At 46.8% G+C, this 25,593-nt stretch overlaps 2 protein-coding genes across 5 annotated transcripts; one reads left to right on the top strand and one right to left on the bottom strand.

Annotated features, from left to right (window-relative positions):
• Nucleotides 1–4,896: 4,896 nt before the first annotated feature.
• On the bottom strand, nt 4,897–10,040 carry pth4 (parathyroid hormone 4). 3 transcript variants are annotated; one of them, XM_088640582.1, is made up of 4 exons: nt 9,698–10,040; nt 8,630–8,724; nt 8,229–8,334; nt 4,897–6,246 (listed from the first exon to the last, which is right to left on the bottom strand). In XM_088640582.1, exons 3-4 carry the CDS (start codon nt 8,312–8,314, stop codon nt 5,922–5,924), a joined length of 411 nt encoding a protein of 136 aa, XP_088496708.1. In that variant the 5' UTR covers nt 8,315–8,334; nt 8,630–8,724; nt 9,698–10,040; the 3' UTR covers nt 4,897–5,921. The 3 variants fall into 3 exon arrangements, with proteins under 3 accessions (XP_088496708.1, XP_088496707.1, XP_088496709.1); XM_088640581.1 differs by having other exon boundaries at nt 4,897–6,249; nt 9,698–10,038; XM_088640583.1 differs by lacking the exons at nt 8,229–8,334; nt 8,630–8,724; nt 9,698–10,040 and adding an exon at nt 7,499–7,688.
• A 2,212-nt stretch (nt 10,041–12,252) lies between these two features.
• On the top strand, nt 12,253–19,497 carry srsf3b (serine and arginine rich splicing factor 3b). Of its 2 annotated transcripts, XM_088640584.1 has the most exons (7): nt 12,274–12,393; nt 13,709–13,741; nt 14,224–14,434; nt 14,904–15,038; nt 17,457–17,495; nt 17,764–17,850; nt 18,624–19,497. In XM_088640584.1, the coding sequence occupies exons 2-7, from the start codon at nt 13,735–13,737 to the stop codon at nt 18,649–18,651; spliced, it is 507 nt and encodes a 168-aa protein (XP_088496710.1). In that variant the 5' UTR covers nt 12,274–12,393; nt 13,709–13,734; the 3' UTR covers nt 18,652–19,497. The 2 variants fall into 2 exon arrangements, with proteins under 2 accessions (XP_088496711.1, XP_088496710.1); XM_088640585.1 differs by lacking the exon at nt 13,709–13,741 and having other exon boundaries at nt 12,253–12,393.
• The last annotated feature ends 6,096 nt before the right edge of the window (nt 19,498–25,593 follow it).

Below are 25,593 nucleotides of genomic sequence, written 5' to 3' on the forward strand. Positions count from 1 at the left end.
TGGATCGACCAGCTAGTAAGAGCTGTTTTCAATGGAAGTTCTCCTAACTCTTATTCAACATGTTGGGGCAGATTGCATAATGTTGTGTGTGCTGAAGTGTTTGGAAGAAGCTAGGTATGTTTAAAATCCGGACTGAATGCAGAAACAGGTGAACGAAACCCCAAACAAGCAAGCAGATCACTTAATGGCATCAATTAGTGTCAGTGATTAAGGTCTCCCTTGAAACACAAAGCAGGCTCCAGAGGTGGGGTTGGGGACCATACTTACTGGGGGAGTCCTGATCGGAACAAACAGCTATTGCTGCCACTAGCTAGACATGAGAGACAAACCATCCCCCTGATGAGGGCTTGTCGTGTTCCAGCGAGCCGTTCTGAGCCGAGCTAGAGAGCCACTCTGCGCACTGCTCTGCGCCGCTACACCAAGCGGCTCAAAGGAGAGTCAAGATGTTGCTCTCTGGGCTTGAGTCTTTATAGACAAGAACTGAAGGAACCGAAATGGCTATAAATAACAGATCCACTTCTCTACCATGCTTTCTGTTACTTCCAGCTTCGGCATGACTGTTCATTCCTCCTGTTGCCATTCCAGACACGGATGCGCTTCCCTGTGTTTTTACGCGGCATTTAATTCCAGACTTCAGCTTCCAGCACTGTCTGGTCTATGAACAGAACCAAGGACAGTATGTGCATTATATTCAAATCCACAAGCAAATTCAAGTGTTTCGGGCCTTTGCCTTTCATCTCCAGTGAACAAACTCTAGTGTGAGCTGAACTCCTGTCTGGGGTGGGCAGTAACAGTGTCCCATCTGAACTCACAACTCAAGACCAGAGCCCTGAGGGAGTGAGTGTGCGTGTGTATATGATATGATGTATATGATAGTGTGTGAGACTGTGTGATTATTAGTATTTGTGAGTGAGAGAGCGTGTGTATGTTAGTGTGTGTATGTTAGTGTGATAGTGAGTGTGGAAGTGTTAAAGTGTGTGTATATTTGTGGAAGTGTGTGTGACTGTGAGTGTGTACGTGGGGGCAATACTCGCCCAGCCAACAGCCCACCCACATGACACCGCCCCCCACATACACCCCAACCCCCCCGCAGCCTCCCTCACCGAGCACCGCGCAGCCGCAGCCTGCTGTGCAGCGAGTCTGGCCGCGAGCCAAGCGGAGCTGGAACAGAATGTGCTCGTGAAGCACAGTGACAGTACAGGTGGACGCGAGACAGGGGCGGGGCCACTGGCGCTCGTGTAATTTCTATATACAGTACAATGGATATTTATCATGGATATTAAAACACAGATAACTGTAGTACGAATCAGTTTCCTTTAGCTGAAGAACTTTGCAAAATGTTCTGTACATATTGCTGCCCTGTAAATCGTTTTCACGTTTCGCCCGTCTCGCTGTTCTTCCTCTCTGGGAGAGAGAAACCGCAGTAGAAGGGTCTTGTTTATTTACCGGCAGAGGATCGCCTCTGTGCCCGCTGTCGGGCTACAGTTTCTTCCAAAGTCTCCCGGTGTCCCGCCTCTGTCGGCCGCTGCGAGCGGCTTGTCTGGGGGTCCGGGGTGCGCGTTCAGGGAGGTTTTAGAAAACCTTCCCTGGGTGATCTCGGACAATCTGCTCCTTGTTGACAGTAGGCAATGGGGTGTCAAAATGTTTTACTTGTCTGTTAAATTTACCACGGAAAACATTCTGACAGTTTTGTCTTACCTCGGGGACAGTCACACTCGGTTTGTGACACACTCTTAGTGACATTCAGATGGTCTCGGTATTTGACCTGAGGTCGTGATGCCGATCCGATACCCTGAATGTTTGTCACCACTGGCTGTTTCAGAAAGTCCAGCTGAGCCAATTACAAAAATTCAAAATAATAAGAAATACAAAATTCATTTACACTTCTCCCAAAGTTTTACCATGATCGTGCAGTGTGCACTGTTTACGATAATCGTGCCATGTGTACTGTTTCACCATTATCGTGCCATGTGCGTGCTGTTTCACCATGATTGTGCTGTGTGTGTACTGTTTTACCATGATTGTGCTGTTTGTACTGTGTTTCACTGTAATTGTGCTGTTTCACCATGACTGTGCTGTTTCACCATGATCGTTTCGTGTGTACTGTGTTTCACCATGATTGTGCTGTGAGTGCTCTGTTTGTAAAGAGGAGTTGTACGGCATGTTCTTCAGCACTGTACAAAGTATGCAGAGCACCTTTGAAATCTCACTGGTCTCTTGGCACTAAATTTGTGAACTGTCTTGGAGGGCATGGGGAGAAAAACACCTCTGTGATTGATTAAAATAAATGACTGTGGACACAGACTCAACACATCACCATCACTTTCCCGAGTGAGATCACCGTGGGCAGATGATATTTGACATAAGTTACATTGTGTTCCGTGCATTTACTAACTGCAACCAGAAATAGCTCAGGAGCTTTCATCACAGCTGCGCAGTACATGCTCTGTCTCTTTCTACAGTTTGTTATATACAAGTGAGCAAGCTCTCCCCTGACCCCGCCTGCTGCATGGTCAGGGTGAGGCACATTCCTAGTCCAAAAACACAGACAGGTTCTGTCTCTGAGGACCCCAGGCTCGTACCCCCAGCAATTATTCCCATGCGCTCTGATCTGTTTGGAGACCAGGCCCAGACCAGGGAGGTCCCAGTGGTGCACTGACCCTGCATCAGCACTGCAGTGACACACAGTGTTTCCACTCAGATGCAACCACAAAGCTGGGACCCGCAGCCCCGCTGACCAGAAACAGTCGATTCTTACCTGTGCCCATGGCGGTCACATGGCAGAGAAGGCATTGCCTGCAAGTGTATTGGCCTGAGTGAACACTCAGAAATTCAAATCCATGTTGCACAAACACCCAGAAGCCACTTCTTCATTTATTCCACTGCTTGACCAGATCCCCAGCCTCCCTCCCAGGTGTGGGACGAGTGTGCAGACCATGCATTGTAGCTTCCTTAGTGACGGGCTGCTAGACGACTACTTGTGTGAGAAGTGATGAAATCGGCCCTGAGAGTGTCTGAGAGCCACACACGCCAGCACTCATGTCCTTCAAGCAGGGACCAAAGCATGCCTGCATGCAATTGCAGCCCTGGTGTGCCTTCAGACTGGAACAGGCAATTACAGGTTGTCTGCTGGCGCCGAGTGAGACGCAGGGTCCTGCTGCAGACAGTTATTTCAGCTGTGGAGAAGGTCACTGGAACTGCTTAACTGTTCTCACAACTCTTTCATATGCATGCGCAATCGAGGTTTAAAAACAAAACAATTACGGAGTCTGTTTTTATCGTATCACTTTTGCATTCACGGACAGAGAGGAAGGAAGTGCTCATTACTAATTTCTTCTGACAAATGCAAGCAGCCAGTCTTGCTGTCTGCGGAGTTTTGTTAGTGTGACAGTCTCAGTGCTACAGCTGTGAAATCCAGTTGCAGCACAGCCTGTGTCCTGCTTTGAGCAGCCAGGCACTGTGGCCTGTCTTTCCCCTCTCCCCCTTCTGTCTCTCTGCAGATAGCGGGGCGCCGCCTGTGTGTTTGAGAGCAAGAAGGACAAAACGTGAGAGAGGAGTTCAGTCCAGGACACCGCAGTGAGGAAGTGAAGTAGTACAACATGTCCTGTACTAATCTGATAAAAAAATAGCAGCCGCGTAGTAGCTATTTGTCTGTGGGAAGTGTGCTGAGAGTTTTCATTCAAAGGCTAAAAATAGTGCCTGGAACAGTGGAAAATACAGTGCGCTAACTCACAGACCGCAGTCCATACGGGCTCGGCCAGTGCGTGGATGCAAAACCGATACATTCATTTAGATGCCTGCAAAAAATGGAAAGTTAAAGAAGTGTATGAACACACACCGTCTCGCACACAGACACACACACTCTCATACACATTCTCACACAGACACACGCACTCACACACACACATTCACACATTCTCAAACACGCATCCTCTTGCAGAAACACACGCATTCTCACACAAACACACATATTCTCACAGAGACACAACACACAAACACACACATTCTCACACAGACACACACTCTCACACAAACAGACATTGTCACACAAACACACACTATCACACACATTGTCACACAAACACACACACACACTAACACAGACACACACAGACATTCTGCACATGGAAAAAATGAACATGTTTTTTCCATAAACAGCAGATTCCTGCATTATTATTCCTGGCTTCTATAATCCTCCGCAATCCTCTGTGTGACCCTTAGGAAACATGTCATGGTACCAGCGTTCTGAAAGCAGGGGGATAACAGCAGGAGTGCCACGCAGACTGACTGGACTGAATGCTTGTAAGGGCACCTCCATCAGAACACAACGCGGCCTTCACATGAAGTACCGTAAAAGACACACAGGCGCTTTTTTCTGTAAAAGCCGAGAGGTTCCAGGTCTTCACCAAACTGGCGTGACCTAGCGCCAGTGTGAGGCTGAGGCACAGGAAGGCAGAGGGCAGCAGAAGGCGAGACAAGGAGGCAAAGACAGGGCACCACTCTCAAACTGCGGGCGGATGCCAGACTTACGCCATCACACGCCGGCACTGGGGCCACAGCACAGTCCAGCTCAGCCCCCAGGAACAGGGCACAACGCCTGCTTTATTCACTGGGTCCGCTGGGGTGCTGGGCTTCGGGGCACAACAAGAGGAGGCAACAAGGGGTTCCCATCGCTCTGTCACTTCATACCGCTCCCCCAAGATAAGGCAGCAAGAGAACCCAGACACACAGAAAGCTGCTTCAGCATCCAATCTGTTTCATTTCCTTCCACTGGGCTTTATCTTCTGACACTTTCTGAGTAACCCGTTCGGACTCGGCACCTTCGCAATGCGGTACGAGGAAGGTGATACAGGAAGCTGAGAGAAACAAGAGACAAAAAACTCCTAAAAGACAGAGTCCAATTGCACCGGAAGTAACCACCAGATTTTATTTTTTATCACGTTACCCGACAGTACATACAGTATGAATCTTCTCCTGTACAGAATGTCTATTTGCTCGCTCGTGTGTTTCACGCAGAACGCCTCGTCTGCAGGCAGGGTGAGGGGAGGAAATGGGCACACGGAGCTGTCAGAGAGGTGCCTTGAACTTCACCAAAGCGGAAGATTTAATCGGCTTATCAAACCCAATACAGCTCTACAATAATCCAGTTGTGATTCAAAAGCATCCTATTCGTACAGCGAAGTGTAAATGTGTCAAGCAGGAGTATGTAGAGCCTTTGGAAAAAGAAGCTGTGCGGAAATCTCAGAGAGTGTTGCTGTCAGCAGTGCTTGCTCTTCTCCCTCCGAGCTCCTGGGGCCCCGGGGCTCTCTCCGAACTCCTGCAGCTGTCCCCCGAGAAAGCCTCTGGCACAGGCAGTCTTCTCCCACAGCCGCCGTCTACTCCGCCGGTTCGTCTGAAAAAGCTGAAGCGGCCGTGCTTGCGACAGGGGACAGCGGACAGGGGCACACGGAGGATCGTGAGCTGAGAGAAGGCGGCCAGTCCACAGATCACCCTGGGGTGATCAGAGGGCAAGCGAGTGAGACCCTAGAGAGAAGGGGGGGGGGGGCTTTGCTCTCCAGGTCTTTCTTGGGGGTCTGAGCGAGAGAATCAGGTGGCTAGGACGTCAGCCCCTCTTCTGTGCACAGAGGGCCTCTCTGACATCAGTGCCCGGCAGGCCGCAGTGCAGCACTGGCGGTGTCGCAGTCTGTCTTGTGGCTCGTGCTATACCTGCCTCTGCTTTCATCTCGCTCCAGCACTAAGAAACGTGTGTCAGGGATACGTCACAACACCGAACTTTTCTTTTGCGCTTACCGCTGCACAAGAGAGAGGTCAGAAATCTAAACTAGACCAAATTTATTACCACTGGATGCATGCTGTAAATACAAATATACAAAGGTCTCGGTACAGATCAATGATACTGGCAGCTGCTTGGCCCTGCGGGTCTAGTTCTCTCCGTCTCCGTGGTCCGTGCTGTCCTGCAGGCTGGTGAGGTGGGGTTTGTACAGGGCGCTCCACAGGGCCTGGAGGGAGCCCCTGCCCAGGAGGGACAGGAGCAGTCGCAGGGCCTCCCCCCGGCAGGTGGTGGGTCCGTGCGCCCCCTCTTCAGCAGGTGGGTCCCGCGCCGGGCTGGGGTCCCTGGGGTCGCTGAGGTCGCGGGTGCTGGCAGTGTGCAGACCCCCCATGGCGCTGGACAGCCAGATGAGTCTCTTCAGGCTCTGCATGGCCCGACCCTTGTCGTGCATGTACTGGTGCTCAGTCACAGCCCGCCTGCTAAAGACACACTGATCACTGTCCCACCTGCTAAAGACACACTGATCACTCCCCCGCCTGCTGAAGACACACTGATCACTCCCCCGCCTGCTGAAGACACACTGATCACTCCCCCGCCTGCTGAAGACACACTGATCACTCCCCCGCCTGCTGAAGACACCCTGATCGCTGGCACACTCTAACTTGTAGAGTGCCTTGAGAATGCTCTGGGTTGAAAGTGCAACAATATAAGAATCTAATTGATTGATTGATTCCCTAGTCCTTCACTCCCAAAGTCTTCAGCCTTTCTCTCTTCTGATTTTTAGCTTCCTTTTAATCTGGCTCTACAAAAACAGATTTGGAGCTGCAGACTCACATGTACTCACTTACATCCAGTTTAAAGTAATTCAAAGACTGGCTTCATTTCATTGCCTGCAGATGTTTAAACACCTTTTAAAATCAATCAGGATTAATTAGATAAGGTGTGAACTGGTTTTGCTTCTCTGAAAACACAAAGATCAGCAGAAGTAGCTGTCCTGGTTATATTAAGAGTCTCAATTAGAAAAGGGATTGTTTTGGGTAATTCAGAAATGGTACAGGTTATATAAAAACGGGGGAGATCTGCTCCACCTAGCCCTGTTCTTCTCAGCCTCGGGGTAATGCGCTTAAAAAATCATCTCTGTCGTATTTCTATATCGTTTCCCTGACTGAACACGTGGTTTGCACCCTGTCCACGCTGCACTGGGTTTTTACCAACCACGTGTTCCAAGACGTGCAAACCTGTCCGCGCGCCTTGTCAAATCGCTGTCCGTGCGGGACCGGGCACGAGCTGACTGCGCTTCCCTGCCCTCGAGCTGCGGGGACACGCTGAGCGCGCTCGGGCAGTGCGTGCGGCTCGTGCAGCCCGGCCAGGAAGAGCTGGAACGGAGGGGGGTGGGGGGCGGAGCGGGACGCGCATGTGCAGACCTCAGTGGGTCGGGCTCCGATTATTAATGTCAGCTCTTCCTTTCATCAATTAAATTAAATTCAAGGTGCTTCGTTAGCATGTCTCTCGTGCATTTGATGCATCCACCCCCAGTTCCGTGTTATCTCGCCCTCACTCCACCTCTCTGTGTCCCCAGAGCAGCGGTCCCAGGCGGGTGCGATAGCTGTTTCGCGGACGGTTATTAGTCACACTTCAGCTCTTCGGCGCCTGTAGCAGCGCAGCGGCGGAAGAGGGGCGCGAGAGTGAACCTCCCCTCGCACTGCTCATTTATCGCCCCGTTTTCACCTCGTCCGCCTCGGCATGTCGGGGGTACCCCGTTCCCACTGCCCGCAGCACGGGTCTGCACGCCTCACTCATCACAGCACGACTCAACAATATAAGCAAAAGCGGGGCGAGCGGCTTCGGCTTCACAACACCGTAAGACTTTGACTTCATTGGACGCCCCCTAGTGTGAAAAGACCAAAATGCACCCGGACTGCTTTCAGCATAATTTCGACAACACCGACAGAAGAGCGCACTTTATTTCATCTTCCACCAGATGGCGCCTATTGACCTAGAACAGCTCTGCAGCGCGTGCTGTCAAGCGCCGAAGCACCAGTACTGAGCTTTGCGACTCACGCAGCGCGTCAGGAACTTTGCCATGCGATTTTGGTCGTCTCTATGTTGTATTGCAGTATGTAACCTCCATTTAAAGTACCACTGAGATTGTAGTTCTCCATGAATTACAAAGCAATTATATTGCTATACAGATAAATGACTTGAATAACAAATGCGTTAATTTCTGGAACGTTATTGTTATAACAAACAGCTTTAAAACCTTTTTCCAGCTGTTTCTGACTCAAATGAAGTGCAGCTGTTTATGCAGCTCCTAAGCAAACTCCCATTAATACAGTTATTTATTTACTTGTTAATACAATAATTAATAAGTTAATTAATGGGCCAATCAATGTCTAGAGTCCAGACCAGTAGAGGCCACTGTGTTCCTCCTGCGCAGCTGAAACAGCGCAACACTTACTTCTCGCTCTCCTGGGAGTTCGCCAGAGCCAAGACAATGCAGACCACGGCGATCAGAGCCTGGATCGTCCTCCGGGGCCGGAGCATCTTCCGAGCTGTGAGGAGACCTAGAGCACACAATCGGACACAATCAGTGAGCAGTTCAGCTCAGCACTTCCCTCGCCTGTAATCAATCGCTCACCAGCGGTTCACACTGACGGTTTCCTTAGGCAGAGCCAGGTGCCTGGTCAGTGAAGCCAGTGTGTAAGAGCACTGCTCCTGGAGAGCCAGCGTCCACCGGGTCGGATAACTCACCCCTGGATCAGCGATTCGGGATCGCCAGGAACATGCACGACTTTCGATGACACAGTTTAGATCCCCGAGACTTACAGGATTTTATTTTTACCTTATGGGACCAATTACCTGCTTAAGTGATCAAAATGAAATTCCTCCTTGTGTCCGTTAAGGGTGACGCACAGTGTAAACCCAGCTGGATTGTGGCTCCTCAGAGGCAGGGGCTGGACATAAAGGAAATAAAGCAATTTCTTAAGAAATAAACACACAAAAAAAAGGAGAACATGCTGGTTAAGACAAGGTGCAGAGATCTGTCTTGGTGAAAACTGTATGACTCTACTATTTATCTAGCACCTAAAACCAGTGTTTTAGGTCAAACCAGCAATGTGTTCGTCTAAGTCAGAACTTCACCCAGCTCACTGCGTTCCATACCAGTGGAGTCCGTTAACTAATTAAACTGGAAAAATAGCAGTTAAAATGGCAAATTCCGTAGTCAACAGGTTACAACTAACTGGTTTGGAAACTGACAACCACAACAATCTCCAATTAGTCCTGTTATTAGGCCAATTAAGGGCTCAGCGATGTAACTGAAAGCGCGGCAGGACTGAGAGACCCTAGTTTAAGCAATGCAATCCGTGCTGGGCTGCAGTCTCCTGTTCTGCGATTGCATAATTGTCTTTCCGACTCATAATAATATAGCACAGGTACATCACAAAAAACAGATTTTCAAAAAATGTATTGTAATTTGCCTTGTATTTTTTTTCTTTGGTAAAATAGAAAAAACATGTGTGTCCCAAAATTATGTCAGACAGACAGGCAGACGGACAGACAGACAGACAGACAGACAGACGGACGGACAGGCGGACGGACAGACAGACAGACAGACAGACAGACAGGCGGACGGACGGACAGACAGATAGACAGAAGGACAGACAGACAGACGGACAGGCGGACGGACGGACAGACAGACAGACAGGCGGACAGGGGGACAGATAGACAGACAAGCAGACAGACAGACAGGCGGCCGGACAGGTGGACAGGGGGACAGATAGACAGACAGGCAGACAGACAGACAGGCGGACGGACAGGTGGACAGGGGGACAGATAGATAGACAGACAGGCAGACGGACAGGTGGACAGGGGGACAGATAGACAGACAGACGGACAGACCGGCAGGCAGTGTGGAGGTGTACTCACAGCGCAGCGTGGCAGGGGGGCACAGGTGCTGCGGTCGTGCAGGGGCGCTCTGCTCTGTCAGCTGGGTTCCTCGGTCCGGCACTCCTGTTGCTCTGTAACTGAGCCCGGTACCAGCTGCTGCCTTTAATACCCCAGCGCTCAGCCAGAGGACAATAGCGCCCCCGTGGGGGGGGCCCACTAGGTGTCACTGACACCTGCTGCATCATCGCCAGGGTACTCCTCTCCTCTCCTCCATCCTCCTGTCAGTCCCACAGCTCAGTGCCAGCGTGCGGGGGGCAGGCGATGAGGACCTGCCATTGTCTGGCGAATTAATCCCCCACCCTGCCCATTGTAATGCTAACAAGAGGCTGAGTCAGAAGACACAATCAGCTTGATCAGGAGGGTTTTAAGGTGATTTATGCATTCTCCTTTTAATTTTGAAACACCGTCAGAGATTGCTTTCTAGTTTAATCTTCTAGACTGAAGTACTTTTAAATCAATCCCCTCTGTTTTCCCCTTTTATCTGCTGAATGGTTTTGTGCAGATGTGCTGCGCTGCTCAGGCAAATCCTTTCAGATCCAGGAGCGTTCGATCTCTTGGTACCTGAGCACCCCTGAGCCCGTTCGTTGCTCTGAGCCACACGGCGAGGCCGAACATGGTGTCGAATTGGGGATGAGGCTGGACTGAGAGAGTGCACCAGCTTTCCCCTGCACGCTGCCTGGTTTCAATAGACACTCTCTTCCCTGGAAGAAAAATCAGAAAACTAAGAACAGATTTTAAAAGGTCGATGGGATTGTAAATGACAGTGTGTGTTTTTGTAAATGCGTAAGATAGATACGCCAAATAGGTCTCAAATAGGTCTTCTCCAGTGGTGGGATCTCATATAGGTCTTGTTGCAGTGGAAACACAGAGCCAGGCAGCGGCGTGTCAGTGGCTCCAGGTTTACCACCTTCACTGCAGAGGGAATGCCATTGTGCAGCGGCTCAATGGAGAAGCTCATTGTCTGAAGCAAAGGCACAAGAGCTCTCAACCTTTTCTTTAGCTAAAAATAACAGGACTCACAACAGCTCCCCGTGCAGTTAAGATGCCATGGCCTGGGAGCTTTACAATAACTAAACAACTGGATAGCAACTTCCAGCACAAAACCCAACCTTCCTCTTCAGAGGTCCTAATTAAGATGTCCGCTCTGCAGGTTTCAATAGGTTTCCCAGGTGGTTCTGAAGACACCCTACACCATCTCTCCCAGGAATGGTGCTGGCCTGCCTGCACCAGACCTCTTGATTACCACTTCTTGTCCTAATGGCCTCTTGTTGGCCGGTATCCCTCTGCGAGGCATGTAGCACAGCTGATGAGAGAGTGCTGATGGCTGCATCGCTCTCACCAGGAACAATTCGGAGGTCGGCTGCTCTGCTCCAGAGAGAGTCCTCTCCTGAGTCCAGTGGGCTGAGGGGCCCCTTTGTTCTGCAATTACAAAAGGGATTCTTTTCAGCTCCTACTGCCACAGGCTAGCAACCAGTCAGGCAGCCCTTCCACCTGCAAGAACAGAGCGCCACCCCCAGGCTCGTCACAGCTCTGGGAGAGGAGGTGGAAAAAACAATCATTCCCCTCAATTTAGCATCGCCTGGAGGGGCCTGATTCGTATCCCTGTCTTTATTTCCAGACCTCTCTAGTCCCGCCACAGCACCTACCCGTCTCCATCCCCCCAGACTCCAGGACCCCCCACCTCCCCACAAAACCCAGCCCAGCAGGATCTTCCGACCCCTGGATCTTACATTTGCTTGCAGACACCGTCATCAAAAATGCCTTTTCCCCTTGAAGCTAACACGAACTCACCTAGCAATTGATCTATATTCAGTTCTTATTGTCTGAAACACAAACACGAACCAAAGGACACAAGTGAAAACTATGCAGAAGTGCAATGAAACCTGAGGAGAGGAGGCACTCTTACACAAAGGATTGGGGAGTATGGAACAAGCTGCCCAGCCATGTGGGAGCTGATACCCAGGCTTCTTTCGGGAAACAACTGGTTGAAATCCTTCTATCAGTTAGTTTCTAACTAACAAATGGGTTCGGTTGGCTAAATTGCCCCTTTTCAATTCAAACTAGTTTTGTGTAACAATTCCTGTACTGGGCTATAGTTCCAGTACAGTAGAAAGCATTATTAAAATATCCAAAATTCTGCTAAAATTAAAATCTGTTTCTACCAAATCTGTATACTTTTATGAGTCACCGAATAATGACGTAAATTCAGCTTGAATAGTTTTGAGTAATGCTCTGAGCTTGTTTTATATATCACTCTGTCAGAAAATGACCTTTGTGGATTTCTGGATGGACTATTTGAAGTTCAGTAGAAATATTTTACTTGACTGTGGCACAAATACAGATGAAAACAAACATTTACATTGATAAAGGAAAATATTCAATGGGGAACTTAAACTCTTAAACTCCCAAACACCAAAACACAGGCACAAATAATCTGAAATTCAGTACTTTTTTTCTGAAATTCAGTACTATACTCCCGTCAAGCAGGTCGCAGCCGATTATACGTCATGATTCATCGCATATCGTCTCGGCGTGATGGCGCAAACCGATGGCGCAGTATAAATTAGAATTTCCGGCCAGGCGCCATTTCGTGTTTCCCGTCAGGAGAAGCAGCGCGTCAGGGAGAGGGAGAGACGGAGGAGCACGGCAAGAACAACAATTCATAAAATAAATCGGTGAGTGATGGAGGCGCTGCCTTCACAGATTATATAATAATTATTGCTCTGAACAAAAACAAACAAAAAAGTCAATTTTAGTGTGCTCTAGTATTTGTTTTGCAACAATACGAAACGGCAATGGTTGTGCTTGTAGGGACTGTGGCCGCCATCTTTGTTCTCCGGTGCATGCGGCTTCGTTGTAAGAAAGCTTATCGTTTTCGGTCCACGGTTGTACAGAAAATGACGAAGAGCGTCTTCTTAACCGCCAAAATACTTACAAATCGCTCACTGTGATTACTTGTTACCGAAACGCGGGTTTTAGGAAAGTAGGTTAATCGTAGCGGTGTGCATTTGCACGCAGCATTCGCCATTTTAACAATGAACAAAGGCGCCTGTACGAGGTAAAGGGGTGTGTTACTTTTTATGGGGATATTATTTTTAAGGTAAGTTTTTTTTTTCTCAATTTACTGATTTGAATTTAATCTTAGCCGTGTGTAGGCCTATTTGCGAATAATGTAGCTCCGTTTGATTTAAACTACTCACGGCTAGGGCATTCGATTACATTCTTTATTTTCAGGTGTTGATGCATTTTTGTAACTCGGAATAAAATATCCGAGAGCATGGTTTTTTTTTCTTGGTGGGGGGTGGACATCACGAAGTATCGATTTTGAATACTGAATCTGTGCAAGGTAGTTTACTCAGACAGCAAATCACGTGCTGAACCATCTGCAATGGGATTATTAATGGTAATTTAGAGGTGACCGAAAGAATCTGCTGGATTGGGACTCTTGAGACCTGGACGGGGATCCCTGTATTGGGGTAACTGATTCAAAGCGCGGGGAGACGTTTTCCTCCCCGGGCAGGTAACCCGAGCCCTCTGTGGCTGACGTCACTCCGCCAAAGTGGAGTGGGAGGGTGTCCTCCATGCTCGGTGATTTTAGCTCCGATGGGTGTTACTCCTAGTTCAGAGGTAGCCATGTGCTGCACTCATTTTTATAGCCAACTGAAAATACTCACTGCTTAAATATATACCGTGATTTCAGTAGTCAAGAATCTCGGGTGCAGTGAAGGTAGAAGAAACTCACTCTCCAGGATCGGGGGTGAATATCTGGCTTAATACGTGTTGTCTGGCCACCTCCCCTGCACAGAGAAAAAGCCGTGGGCTCGGCTTTCGTGGAGAGTTTTGCATTTTCATATTAGGCTATTTCAAGTCTTATTAGGTGTTTTATCACTTGCTCTGTTGTAAGCATAATGTAATGTGGATCTTCAATGATTTGATGTTTGGCAAATGTGTAATGACTTGAAAATTAAAACTAGACAATTCTTCTTTCAGTGTTTAGAAAATTGGGGCCTGTTGAAATGGGAGGTAAATACAAGGCTTTATTTATACATTGCATGCTACAGCTAAGACTATAGTACCATGTGCCCCTGTCCCCTCCCATCCCACAGCAGATTAAACGTTTTGCTTTAAAAAAATGAAAACCCTGCATCCACATTACTGGCCTGAAAGTGCTTGAAGTAGCTTTTTTCGGTCTGTTCACCTTTGGGGGGGGATGAAAAGCAGCTGCTTCAGGGGTTCTCTGGCTGGGGAACCTGGTGGTGTTCTTAGGTGTTAAGTGGGACAGTTGCATGTTAAGTGTTCCAATGCTTCTTTTAATACTTCTTTCAATTTCTCTCTCCTGCCCCCCCCCTCCCCACCCCACCCCCAACAAATTGATCATTTCAAATTAAAGACATTAAATCCCGTTTCATTTGTCAGATTAGTGCTATTCTGTGCTTTGCAATATTTTTACACCGCCGAGTATCTTTTTGGGGGTTTTCAGCGGTGCCCTTTGTTCTCTTTTCCAGATCCCACCATGCACAGAGACTGTCCTCTTGACTGCAAGGTGTACGTTGGTAACCTTGGCAACAATGGAAACAAGACAGAGCTAGAGCGAGCTTTTGGCTACTATGGGCCACTGCGTAGCGTGTGGGTGGCCAGGAATCCCCCCGGCTTTGCCTTTGTGGAGTTCGAGGACCCGCGAGATGCTGCGGACGCTGTGCGAGAGCTCGACGGAAGGTATCGGACTCGGCTCATTCTCCAGAGGGGTTGTCTGACCTGGCTGGCCTTAACACCTCTTCCCTTCCCATGGACAAGATTTTCAGTCATGCGTGTATGGCATGCCTAACTAATTTTTATGGTCACCTGAGGAGTTTTCAGTGCTTTGTAGCTGTGTGATTATTTCCTGAGTGTATGTAGGCATCAGTAAGCTGTGGGGTGCCATTTGATCAGGTGGCCGAGTTAGGGTACAGCACTTTTTCTGGGGTTCCAAGGTATTTGTTTCAATGTTACCCAGCAGTGTGGTTGTGTGGGTGCACTTTATGTAAAGCATTTTGTTGCCATTAAGGTGGGAGGTTGATAAGGCTGCTGGGTTTTGGGTGTCTTTGCCCCGTTAGACCACAAGTGTTGGCAGGGGGCTAGGAGTTCCTGTTGTCCATGGTAGCCATGTGTTGTGGCTTAATTCAGTGTCTTGGCATTTCGTCCACAGGACGCTTTGTGGTTGCCGGGTGCGAGTTGAGTTGTCCAATGGGGAGAAGCGAACACGAAACCGAGGACCGCCGCCTTCCTGGAGCCGGCGCCCCAGGGATGACTATCGCCGACGCAGTCCGCCACCTAGACGCAGGTATTAACCCCATCCGTCAGCGAGCTAGTCTAGTTACGTGTTGACTAGAGGGAAACAATTTAGGTCCTTGAATTGTTAATCCTTTGCAGTTTTGGAAAGAGTAATTCTTACTAAACTGTCTTTGATGCAAAATTACTTAACCTTTTTCTCTCCCAAGATTATAGTTCCTTCAGTGCTATGTCCTGTAGCATCTTGTTGCATAGTCTTAAATTGACAATTTGGTCAGTGTCCTTATAGGCTTGAGTGTTTCAGATGGGGAAAATGCTTTAGAAGTAGGATAAACATGTCTTGTCTCCTTTATTTTGCAATAGGAGGGGCATGCAAGTGCTGTTTTTAATATGCAATTTCATCCTCATTGTCATTGTTAGTCACTTAACAACAGTGAGACTAGATCATTAATTAGGAAGGTCAGTTTTGAGACTTAAGGTGGGGATCTGGGGAGGGGTTAGTGGTGGTCAATTTTAAAACAAGTTTAGAATTCAGTGTAGTAAAATAGGACTGGGCATTTCTCATTAAAGGAAATTAATACTGTTAAGCATTTTATATTGTGGACATGACCCAAATGGATTTTTGTGAATGGTAAAATCTCGACAGGATTTCTCACTTTTTACTTGGTTTAGCTTTCTTTTATATTAAACCCCAAATTTTGACCTTGTTTTCCTAAGTTCAAGCACTTAGGAATGTTTGTGAAACCTGCTGCATATCTACTTGCTGATATAAAGAACTTGTTAAATGTAGGTGTGATCAGAAACCTTTGTCCATGTTGGCCTTTTGCACTCCTCTTCAGTTCTGATTGGAAGACTGTAATTTCAAGAAAGCCCAGTTCTATTCTTGTTGGCCTTTGCCGTAACTTTTAAAGGGGAAAGTTTGAGAATGCTAGATTGGTTGTAATGATAGCTTTTGTTTTTCATTTTTGAAGGTTGCTTTTTTATTTACCATCTATATTAATAAAAATGAACCCCGTTGCAGAGTCACCATCATGCCTCTTCTCACCACCCTCTGAGTCAGTCAACTAGCCCTCTTTCAGCGTCATGTGACCACTGACCAGCGTGCCCCAATCAGCTTGGCTGGTGTCGTATCACATGACCCAGGCATGGCCAGTCGTCAGGTTGCACCGCCCATTGGTTCCTGAGCATGCTGTGTTCTCTCAGCCTCCTCTCCAACCTTAACCCAATCGGCAGCGGCCTACCTCACATTCCCGACCAATCAGCTGTTTACTTTTCCAAATGTCTACACAACAACCTACAGCAGCAGCCCTCGGCTAACCAATAAAAGCAGGAAAAATCCACAGCCAGCCCCCATCCGCCAACCAACTAAACACCTCGCAACATCTGGCAAATCCTTTTCTGCAAATTCTACCTTCCTGGCCGCCAGTGTGGCATCCCTCGCCATTTCTAGCTTGTTGAAAACCAAAAGACTAGTAAGTTTTTCCTGCTTAATACAGTTTACTGCTGGTTACAGTTTAAAAGAGTAAGCTGCTTCATGACAAGATTGACTTGTTAAACTTGTTTTTAATCGAAGGTTGGCATTAGTTCAGTTTTAAGTAGTTTTAAAGGTGGATAATTGTCCATTTTCATCCATGGCTGAGCAGCTTAATTTGACTTCTAGGAGGCACATGTTGATGTCTTGAATTTATCCGTGTGCTGAGATTTTGCTCTGTTGTTAATAATGGACTTTTGTCACCCTTTAAAGTGTAAAGATGGTAAATGTAAAATTAACCGAGGTAAGAAATTAATCAGATCACTTTTTTTCCTTGTATTACCTTGTGGACAAGAATTGCTTTAAAGTACAGTTTGAGCTGGGTATGTGCACAAGATGTTTCTTTCCGTTAGTTAAGGCTGTAGTTTCCTGCTGTCCTCCATTCTTCTTTTTGTTCCACTAAAGTTTAGTTTTTGCAGGATTTTGATTAGTGGACTTTCATTGGATTTTTTTTCAGTAAAGCATAGAAGCACCTTTTAGACTTTCCTGGTTGAAAGCTGTGTAGTTTGTGGGAATTAAAGGTGCTCTTGTTAGTACTGAAGTATTTCTCTTACTGTATGCGAAGGACTGCCAAATTTCATAGGACAGAAGCTGGAGTGCCACAATGAATTGCACTTGCACGTAGGTCAGACTCTCCACATTTTGGCATTGAAGATTCAGAAGTAGGTTTGAAGTTTCCCTTTTTTTAAGGGAGAAATGCAGGGCCCTGTGGTGGCCAGTGTGCCTTCTTGTTTGCTATAAACCCGCCTGTCCTTGCTTCACTTCAGTGCCAGAGAGGCCCTGTAGTAGCTGTGGCTGAGCCCTGGCCTTGTCCGCCAGGCAGAGCGTTAGGTGGTAGGGTGTAGAGGGAGCTGGGGTCGGTCTGCAGTGTGAAAGGCTTGGTGCAGTGGACTACAGCTGCAGGGAGCCTCTGTGTGATGCTGTTCTTCTAACTTCTAGATCTCCACGCAGGAGGAGTTTCAGTCGGAGCCGTAGCAGGTGAGAAACATAAAACTCTTCCTGACCTCTCCCGCCGAACCACCTGATCAATTTCCAGTAGGGTGTGTCTATTTAGAAAGATAACATTGGCAATCAGATGTGCCCCTGTGTCTTGCATTGTTTGAAACGAGTGGTAGCTTGAGCCCTGAAAGGTTGTCTTCTACTAGCTTGGTTTTCCTGCATTGATTGAAGTACTGTTGTCTGCTATTCCAGAGTGCATAACTTTCCTAGACTGTGCAGCACACCTGTCACTTTTTCCCCCCCACAGATCTCTCTCTAGAGACAGGAGGAGGGAAAGATCTCTGTCTCGGGACAGGAACCACAAACCCTCACGCTCCTTCTCCAGATCGCGCAGGTATGTGTTGATTATCCTCCTGCTGCGCTAGGGGAGTGCCAGCCTGTGCTGCTGCTCACTTGGCAACTTTTCTTTCATAGAAAGAAGTCCTCAAATAGAAACTAGGTCAGAACCTAGAGTACAAGTGAAATTGAATCCGTCACACTGATTTTAGCTTGGTCCATTACTTGTATTCAAGGCATAAGGAATTCAGGATTTTTTTTAAGTGTTCAGCATGGAGTCATTTTGGCTAGTTGTAGGTCCTGTACATCATTTACAAGAACCAGGACTGCCTTCCAGTATCTTGGACCAGGGGTGTTTAGCAAGAATGATGTTCAGGGGATCTCCAGAGAAAAGGGCAACTTTCCCAAATAGCTCTGGTAAAGTCCTGAGGGGGATTAACCCACAAACTTTTAAGCACCGTTATGAGCTGCCATACATATGGCCAAGCTCTTTTGGGAAAGATGTTATGCTTACCTTCATTTTTACAATATTAGTATAAAACGTGTACTTTGTCACTCCTATCAAAAGTTGCTTTCCAAAATCTGCAAGACTAGTAACACTACTAACTAAAATTAACTAATTTCATGGTCAGGGGTGAAGATGTAATAAGTTGCTACTGGTCTTTCAGTAAACGCCAAAGGTTTTTCTTGAAAAGTTCTTGGTAAACTTCACAAGATTAGCATTGACATCAATCATGGATGTAAAGATTATAACGCATTTAGTTTTTTGAAGGCGCATGTTTCATCTTTCTTGGATCAACTGGAAATGATTCGTTTTTCTCTTCTCTCCAGCCGTTCTAGGTCTACCGAAAGGAAGTAACGGAAGGGCAGTGGAATTTTTAAACACCGTGGTCATCCCTTATTTACCATAAACTAGATGTGCTTTTTTTAAAGATTTGTTTTAGCTGTTTAGTTTGCTTTTTTTGGTGACATGCAAGGTAAAAGCTACTATAGTGTCTGTAAGTGGGAGCTGTTTTGAGATCTGTGCTGTACAGAGGAAATACCAGTGATAGCAATTTTGTGAGATGTTCAGTCTCCTAGTACCATTCCATTCACCTTGCATAGAAATTAAAATGTTTTCCTAAAGTGGTTGTGTGCGCATCAATTTAAAAATTGGGTGGGTGGGATTTGGAAGGTGTGAAGCAGGCAGTAAGTCAGGCATGACCTCTGGGTGGGGTGGGGGGGGTTGATGGGGCAGGAGAGTATGTTTCTAAGAACAGCATCGTAGTACTGTTCTTGGTTTATTGGGACAAGGTTAATCGGGTTTAGATTTCTCATCTCTTGTGGAGAAAATGAGCAATTTTGAAGGGATGCGAGGAGCTTTCCTTCTTAAATAGTGGAAGTGTAGAGGGGGAGGTTGTAGCCAACAACCCGAAAGTTTCCTGCAGTCTTTCCTGTCCTCCGTTTTCCGAAGTATGCGTTGGCGTAGCCGTCGTTAAGGAGCCACTGGAGGAAGAACGGTTCTGGTTTTGCTCTTTTGGTCTGTCCTCCTGTCACTTCACTGTTCACCTATAAGGTGATGTTGCTGTTCAGTGTGAAAAGGAGGAGTAGAATCCTTTTTTGGATTAATGAAGAAATAAACTTTGTTACGGTCTGATCCTTTGTTTTTGTTTCTGCTATTTGTACTGTTTGTAATTACCTTTGAATTAAAAATTTGGCTACAGAATTGTCTGGGTTCTGGAGTACATGGTTACAGTTTTTTGTGATCTTGTAACCTTAAGGTTAAATGTCAGAGCAAGATTTTTAAATGTTCCAGCTTTTAATGGATTTGGTGTGGCAGTGCCTTATATGGAAACTATTTTTTATCTTCAGTACTGGAAAGTTTACAGTAGTGCTGCAAATGTAACTTCTGCAGTAATACACCATTTAGGCTCTTTTAAAAAGACCTTAAGATGAATGTTATCAGTAGTCCTTAATATTTCAGGTGGGTAGCTGCATCTGCATGCATAGGCCGTGTGACACCTGAAGAAGACTCCACGGCTGAAACTTTTTCTTCTCTCTTCAGCATGGAATAAACCATTACTTGTTCCTTTGTGTCCTCTTAATATTGTTTAAAATCTCTCCACAAGAGGGCACTGTTCCATAATAGGTGCCTGAAATTTCTAGTCCATCTTGCTGATAAATTTGCATAAGACTTTAAAATGGCGGCATGTTCAGTTTCATGTGAAACTTGCTTTATGGTGAAGTCCCCATCCTTGGAATGGGGATATATCTAATGTGCTCCATTGGAGTGTGGAGACCACAGCAATACTTTTACTTCCATTTGTAAAAGTGGAGTGATTGAACCATTTTCAAAAGATGTTCAGTTTTTACATATCCTTATTTATTGATTGGAGTTTCCCAAGAAAAATCCATTTTAAGTCCCATTCTTCAGTGGTGTGTAGGGATGTTGGTAATATCTTAATGTGGGAGTGGAGTATGCTCTGCATTTATTAACTTGCATTGTCAGTTCAGTGCTACATTCCTTGGGTGAATGCTAATGGAATTTAGAGCTGAAACTTGTGCATATTTTTAATGCACACATGTGCAAGGCTTTGGTCTTCAGCTAACCTATTAATCCTTAAGACAGACTGTTGCAATTAGCTGTAAGTGCAAGCTACAGGTCAGGGTTTATTCTTCATACCAGCTATAGTTGTGAAACGGCTGTTATTGATGTCACCCACTATAGGAATTTGTGAACTCAAATCAGAGCTGCTGTAGTTCTGATATGTTACAGAAGAGCTGTATAGCTGAGACTGTAATTGATGCAAATCCCATGGAGACCCCTTCATCCTGTCAGACCCCTCAGGCTCCGTGCCCTTCTTTCTTCAGTACAGCACCTGAGCGCCCTGGAGAGTGGGAGCTGGAGTGAGTCCCAACCTTATCTGTACAGTGCATCAAAATCCTTTGCAATGCGAAGCACTATTCCTAGCACCCAGTCTTTCAAGTTTTGAATGAAGTACATTAATTCCTGACAAACGCATGCTTTAGTAAGAGGGTTGTCTACTGTAGTGTTCATTCTGTAGATGCCACAGAGCACACTTACCTCCTGAGGAGATGTTCACCACACTGGGTTTCCTCATCATGGCAGATTTGTGTGGGTCAAAGCTTTTTTTTCAGGGGTGGGGAGCTGGTGCCTTGTGGGCCCTAGCAGTTCATGTCTGTCAACTCAAGGAGTGGCAGACTGTTCCTGTCTGTTATCCAATCGTCCTGATTACTCAAATCAGGATTATTCCAAACCTGGCCTCTTCAGCCACTAAGCAAACTTCTGTTAAGGCTCTGTGACTCTTTCTAGGAAAACAAAGTTGTGGTCGAGGCAGTAAACCTATGAAATTGGGGATATTCATATTTTTCAGAGATGTTTAATCTGCAATGGTCGGATTACACAGATATGTGCTGAATTAACTATTGAGTCAGTGAACTAACCTAATACTGTCCTGACATTCCACATAATTCTTCCAGGACATCAGCCAGAGGTTTATGATGTGCTGGCAAAACATGCAAACTCTGCACATAAGGTTCCCCCTTTTGGACTCGAGAACTGTAAGCAGCGCTTACTTCCACATTCCCATACCTTCTCTGCATCATTTGAAGCTGCTTTTTTTATTTGTAGGATGACGTGCTCTTATTTGTTACAGGTAATAATGCATAATTCCCTGGCGGGTAATTCAGCATCAGACCAGGATGCTCTAGTAATAACGCAGGCCAGCAGCCTGGGGCTGAGAGAACAGGGTCAAGATGATTTCATTCCTGCCATTCACTCTGCCTTTGGGGCCGTGGTTGAGGAGAGGAGGCAGTCGGCGCCTAGTAAAACAGACGGATGAATCATTTTCTCCCCAGACAAGACGGTGGTTACAGAGTTCTTGCTAACTGTGCAGGTGCTCTGGGATTCACGGTTATTGCTGATGCCTGCTGTCCAACAGAAAAGTGGATAGCACTTGCAGCTGACAGACGGGTACCAAGGACCCTGGGCTATCCTTCTGCAGGCGTGTTCACTATGATTTTTTGTTTGTCTCCCAGCACTGTGGCCTCAAGACGGGTGTCTCCTGTTGAGAGCAGGGTGATGCAGTGGGTTTCCAGGGGAGGACAGGGAAGAGCTTAGCTCCCTCAAAGTCTTGTCATAGCCTCCCAGAACTGGTTATCAGAAACCTGACATTGTGCCTTAACATCCCTTACAGCCACCCTTCCTCCATGACTGTATTCAAGTTTTGGCAAACATGTCCACATGGAAGCAATGTGGGTGAATGGCCAGCACAGCACAAATGCTTTGCAAATCTGTGGCAGTAAACATTCAAGAGGGAGAAGTCCTTAACACTTCCTGTCATGAAGTCCACGTGTGGCACCAGGTCTTGTTTTCAGTGCTGAAATAGGACAGTCCCTGGTCTGTCCTTCTCAATAGACTGTACCTTTTCAATACCTTTCAGGAATCTTAATACCTGAAACTCCCCTCTTGCCTCACCCCTACCAAGTCTTCTGTTTACCTACGACTCTGAGTCACGGGCTGGGAGGGCAGTGACTCAGCCTGTCCCGTCTTCAGGACTGGCCAGGCGGTGTTCATCCCTCTTTGGTGCCTCACTGTCTGGAGCCCTCCTCAGACTCCGGGTTTATTTCAAATCCCACAGCACTTGATAGTATGAGGTAACAACTGCACTGTCATTCACTCATTCACAGGAACTGATCAGAGCAATGACTCTCGGCCCTACTGGCTGGAGCCATTACAGGTTTCTAATAGATCAGGAGCTCTCCAATCTTATGTAAAAGCAATAACTTCAACTCCCTTCCTGGGGCTCAAGTGTTGATGACTTAAAGGCAAAACACAATACATCATTACTATCATGTGGGGACCCCCACGCCTTCAATGAAGGCAGCGTGACACGTGATTTAGTCTCACAGTCTGTTAAGATGGGTCGCCTGGGCTCCAGCAGCTTTTTGGGGGATCAGAAAAGACAGGGTGACCCTTCTCTTACTGCAGCAGCAGTGATCGGCTGGCTTGTCAGCCAGCAGGGTGGCTCTCGCTGGGCACGTTCGCAGGGTGAAACAAGGCTGAGCTCCGCCTTGGCAAAGGTCTCAGAACTGCCATCACCTCTAGTACAGCCCGGGTTCAAATGGAGCTCTGCTTCGTCTTTGCACACATTTCATGCTCACGCCAACTGCCATTTAACTTGAAACCTGGCACTTAAAAATATTAAAGATCTGCATTTCTTTCACAGTACAAACCAAAGCTCATATTGCAAAAACGCTGCGGCCCATTGTCTGTTTGAAATTCTGAAAATGACAAACCAGCAGTGACTGGCTGGCTACTGTGTTTCTTACTGGCGTCTTGCTCCAACCTAATCAGAGGTCCCTGTGTTTAATTTCTAAAATCTGTTCTGTACTCTCTACCAATTTAGTAGCTGGTACTCTTCCCTCTTCTCAGACTGCTTGGCCATTAAAGATGTCTGGTTGGAAAGTAGAGGTGTTTACCCCAGTGTCCTGCCTAAATTCCACTCTGGTCTTAAACAGCCAACCTCAAGTTCCTCTTTAATTCAATCTTAATTCTTCACTCCTCATTGACCATGCAGTGGGGCTGCTACAGTGCCTTGCGAAAGTATTCGGCCCCCTTGAACTTTTCAACCTTTTGCCACATTTCAGGCTTCAAACATAAAGATATAAATTTTTTATTTTATGTGAAGAATCACCAACAAGTGGGACACAATTGTGAAGTGGAACGAAATCTATTGGATTTTTGAAACTTTTTTAACTAATAAAAAAATGAAAAGTGGGGCGTGCAAAATTATTCGGCCCCTTTACTTTCAGTGCAGCAAACTCACTCCAGAAGTTCAGCGAGGATCTCTGAATGATCCAATGGTTTCCTAAATGACTGATGGTGATAAATAGAATCCACCTGTGTGTAATCAAGTCTCTGTATAAATGGACCTGCTCTGTGATAGTCTCAAGGTTCTGTTGAAAGCGCAGAGAGCATCATGAAGACCAAGGAACACACCAGGCAGGTCCGTAATACTGTTGTGGAGAAGTTTAAAGCCGGATTTGGATACAAAAAGATTTCCCAAGCTTCAAACATCCCAAGGAGCACTGTTCAAGCGATCATCTTGAAATGGAAGGAGTATCAGACCACTGCAAATCTACCAAGACCTGGCCGTCCCTCTAAACTTTCAGCTCAGACAAGGAGAAGACTGATCAGAGATGCAGCCAAGAGGCCCATGATCACTCTGGATGAACTGCAGAGAACTACAGCTGAGGTGGGAGAGTCTGTCCATAGGACAACAATCAGTCTTACACTGCACAAATCTGGCCTTTATGGAAGAGTGGCAAGAAGAAAGCCATTTCTCAAAGATATCCATAAAAAGTCTCGTCTAAAGTTTGCCACAAGCCACCTGGGAGACACCCCAAACATGTGGAAGAAGGTGCTCTGGTCAGATGAAACCAAAATCGAACTTTTTGGCCACAATGCAAAACGATATGTTTGGCGTAAAAGCAACACAGCTCATCACCCTCAACACACCATCCCCACTGTCAAACATGGTGGTGGCAGCATCATGGTTTGGCCCTGCTTTTCTTCAGCAGGGACAGGGAAGATGGTTAAAATTGAGGGGAAGATGGATGCAGCCAAATACAGGACCATTCTGGATGAAAACCTGTTGGAGTCTGCAAAAGACCTGAAACTGGGACGGAGATTTATCTTCCAACAAGACAATGATCCCAAACATACAGCAAAATCTACAAAGGAATGGTTCACAAATAAACGTATCCAGGTGTTTGAATGGCCAAGTCAAAGTCCAGACCTGAATCCAATCGAGAATCTGTGCAAAACTGATAGAGACATACCCCAAGCGACTTGCAGCTGTAATCGCAGCAAAAGGTGGCTCTACAAAGTATTAACGCAAGGGGGCCGAATAATTTAGCAAGCCCCACTTTTCATTTTTTTATTAGTTAAAGTTTCAAAAATCCAATAGATTTCGTTCCACTTCACAATTGTGTCCCACTTGTTGGTGATTCTTCACATAAAATAAAAAATTTATATCTTTATTTTTGAAACCTGAAATGTGGCAAAAGGTTGAAAAGTTCAAGGGGGCCGAATACTTTCGCAAGGCACTGTATGTGTCAGCTGGTTAAGTGAATGGGTCCCCTCCTTCACAGAAGCCTTCTGTGGTCCTATGGGATGAAATTGTTGTATGCATTCATTATTGTAAGCAGAAGCTGTAGCAGTCGTGGTATTGATAGGCGTGGGCAGGAAGTTTGAATTTAATTTGAAGCTCACAAACGTACATGTATCATAGGTAACTTCCTCCACTTCCTTCACTGTCCTGGGAACTACTTCAGGTGCTGGAATGATGCTGGAATTTCAGGATTAAAGAAGAAAAAGGATACTCTGCAATTAGAGAGGAGGAATAAAGCGGCTCTTTTACTTTTCTTGCCAAGGCTTCCCAGCTCACACAATGGGGAAACTACTGCAGCTCCACCTCTCCTGCCTCTCTCCAGACAGTTTCTATAGAACATGCATCTGATCCCAGTGAGGTCATCAGCCAAACACTTCCATAACACGACAGGGAACACTGCGCGCGCTGATTGATCGGCGTCACCAAAGTCTTTTTCCGACCCCTCAACATTCCTTCCATTCCTGCGGACCTAGGCTGCCTGTCTGGGGAAGTTATATAAGGGGAGGGGGCCAGTGGGGGTGCCTGCTAGCGCAGCAGCCCCCTGCCCAGCTCTTCACAAGCAGGAACTGCCCTCAGCGCTCCTGGTCCAGGCTGTGAGCCGCGCCACTGCAACCACATTTGTTTTT

This window comes from Lepisosteus platostomus, chromosome 7 (assembly GCF_059453375.1).
Source record: "Lepisosteus platostomus isolate fLepPlt1 chromosome 7, fLepPlt1.hap1, whole genome shotgun sequence".
Taxonomy (NCBI): Eukaryota; Metazoa; Chordata; class Actinopteri; order Semionotiformes; family Lepisosteidae; genus Lepisosteus; species Lepisosteus platostomus.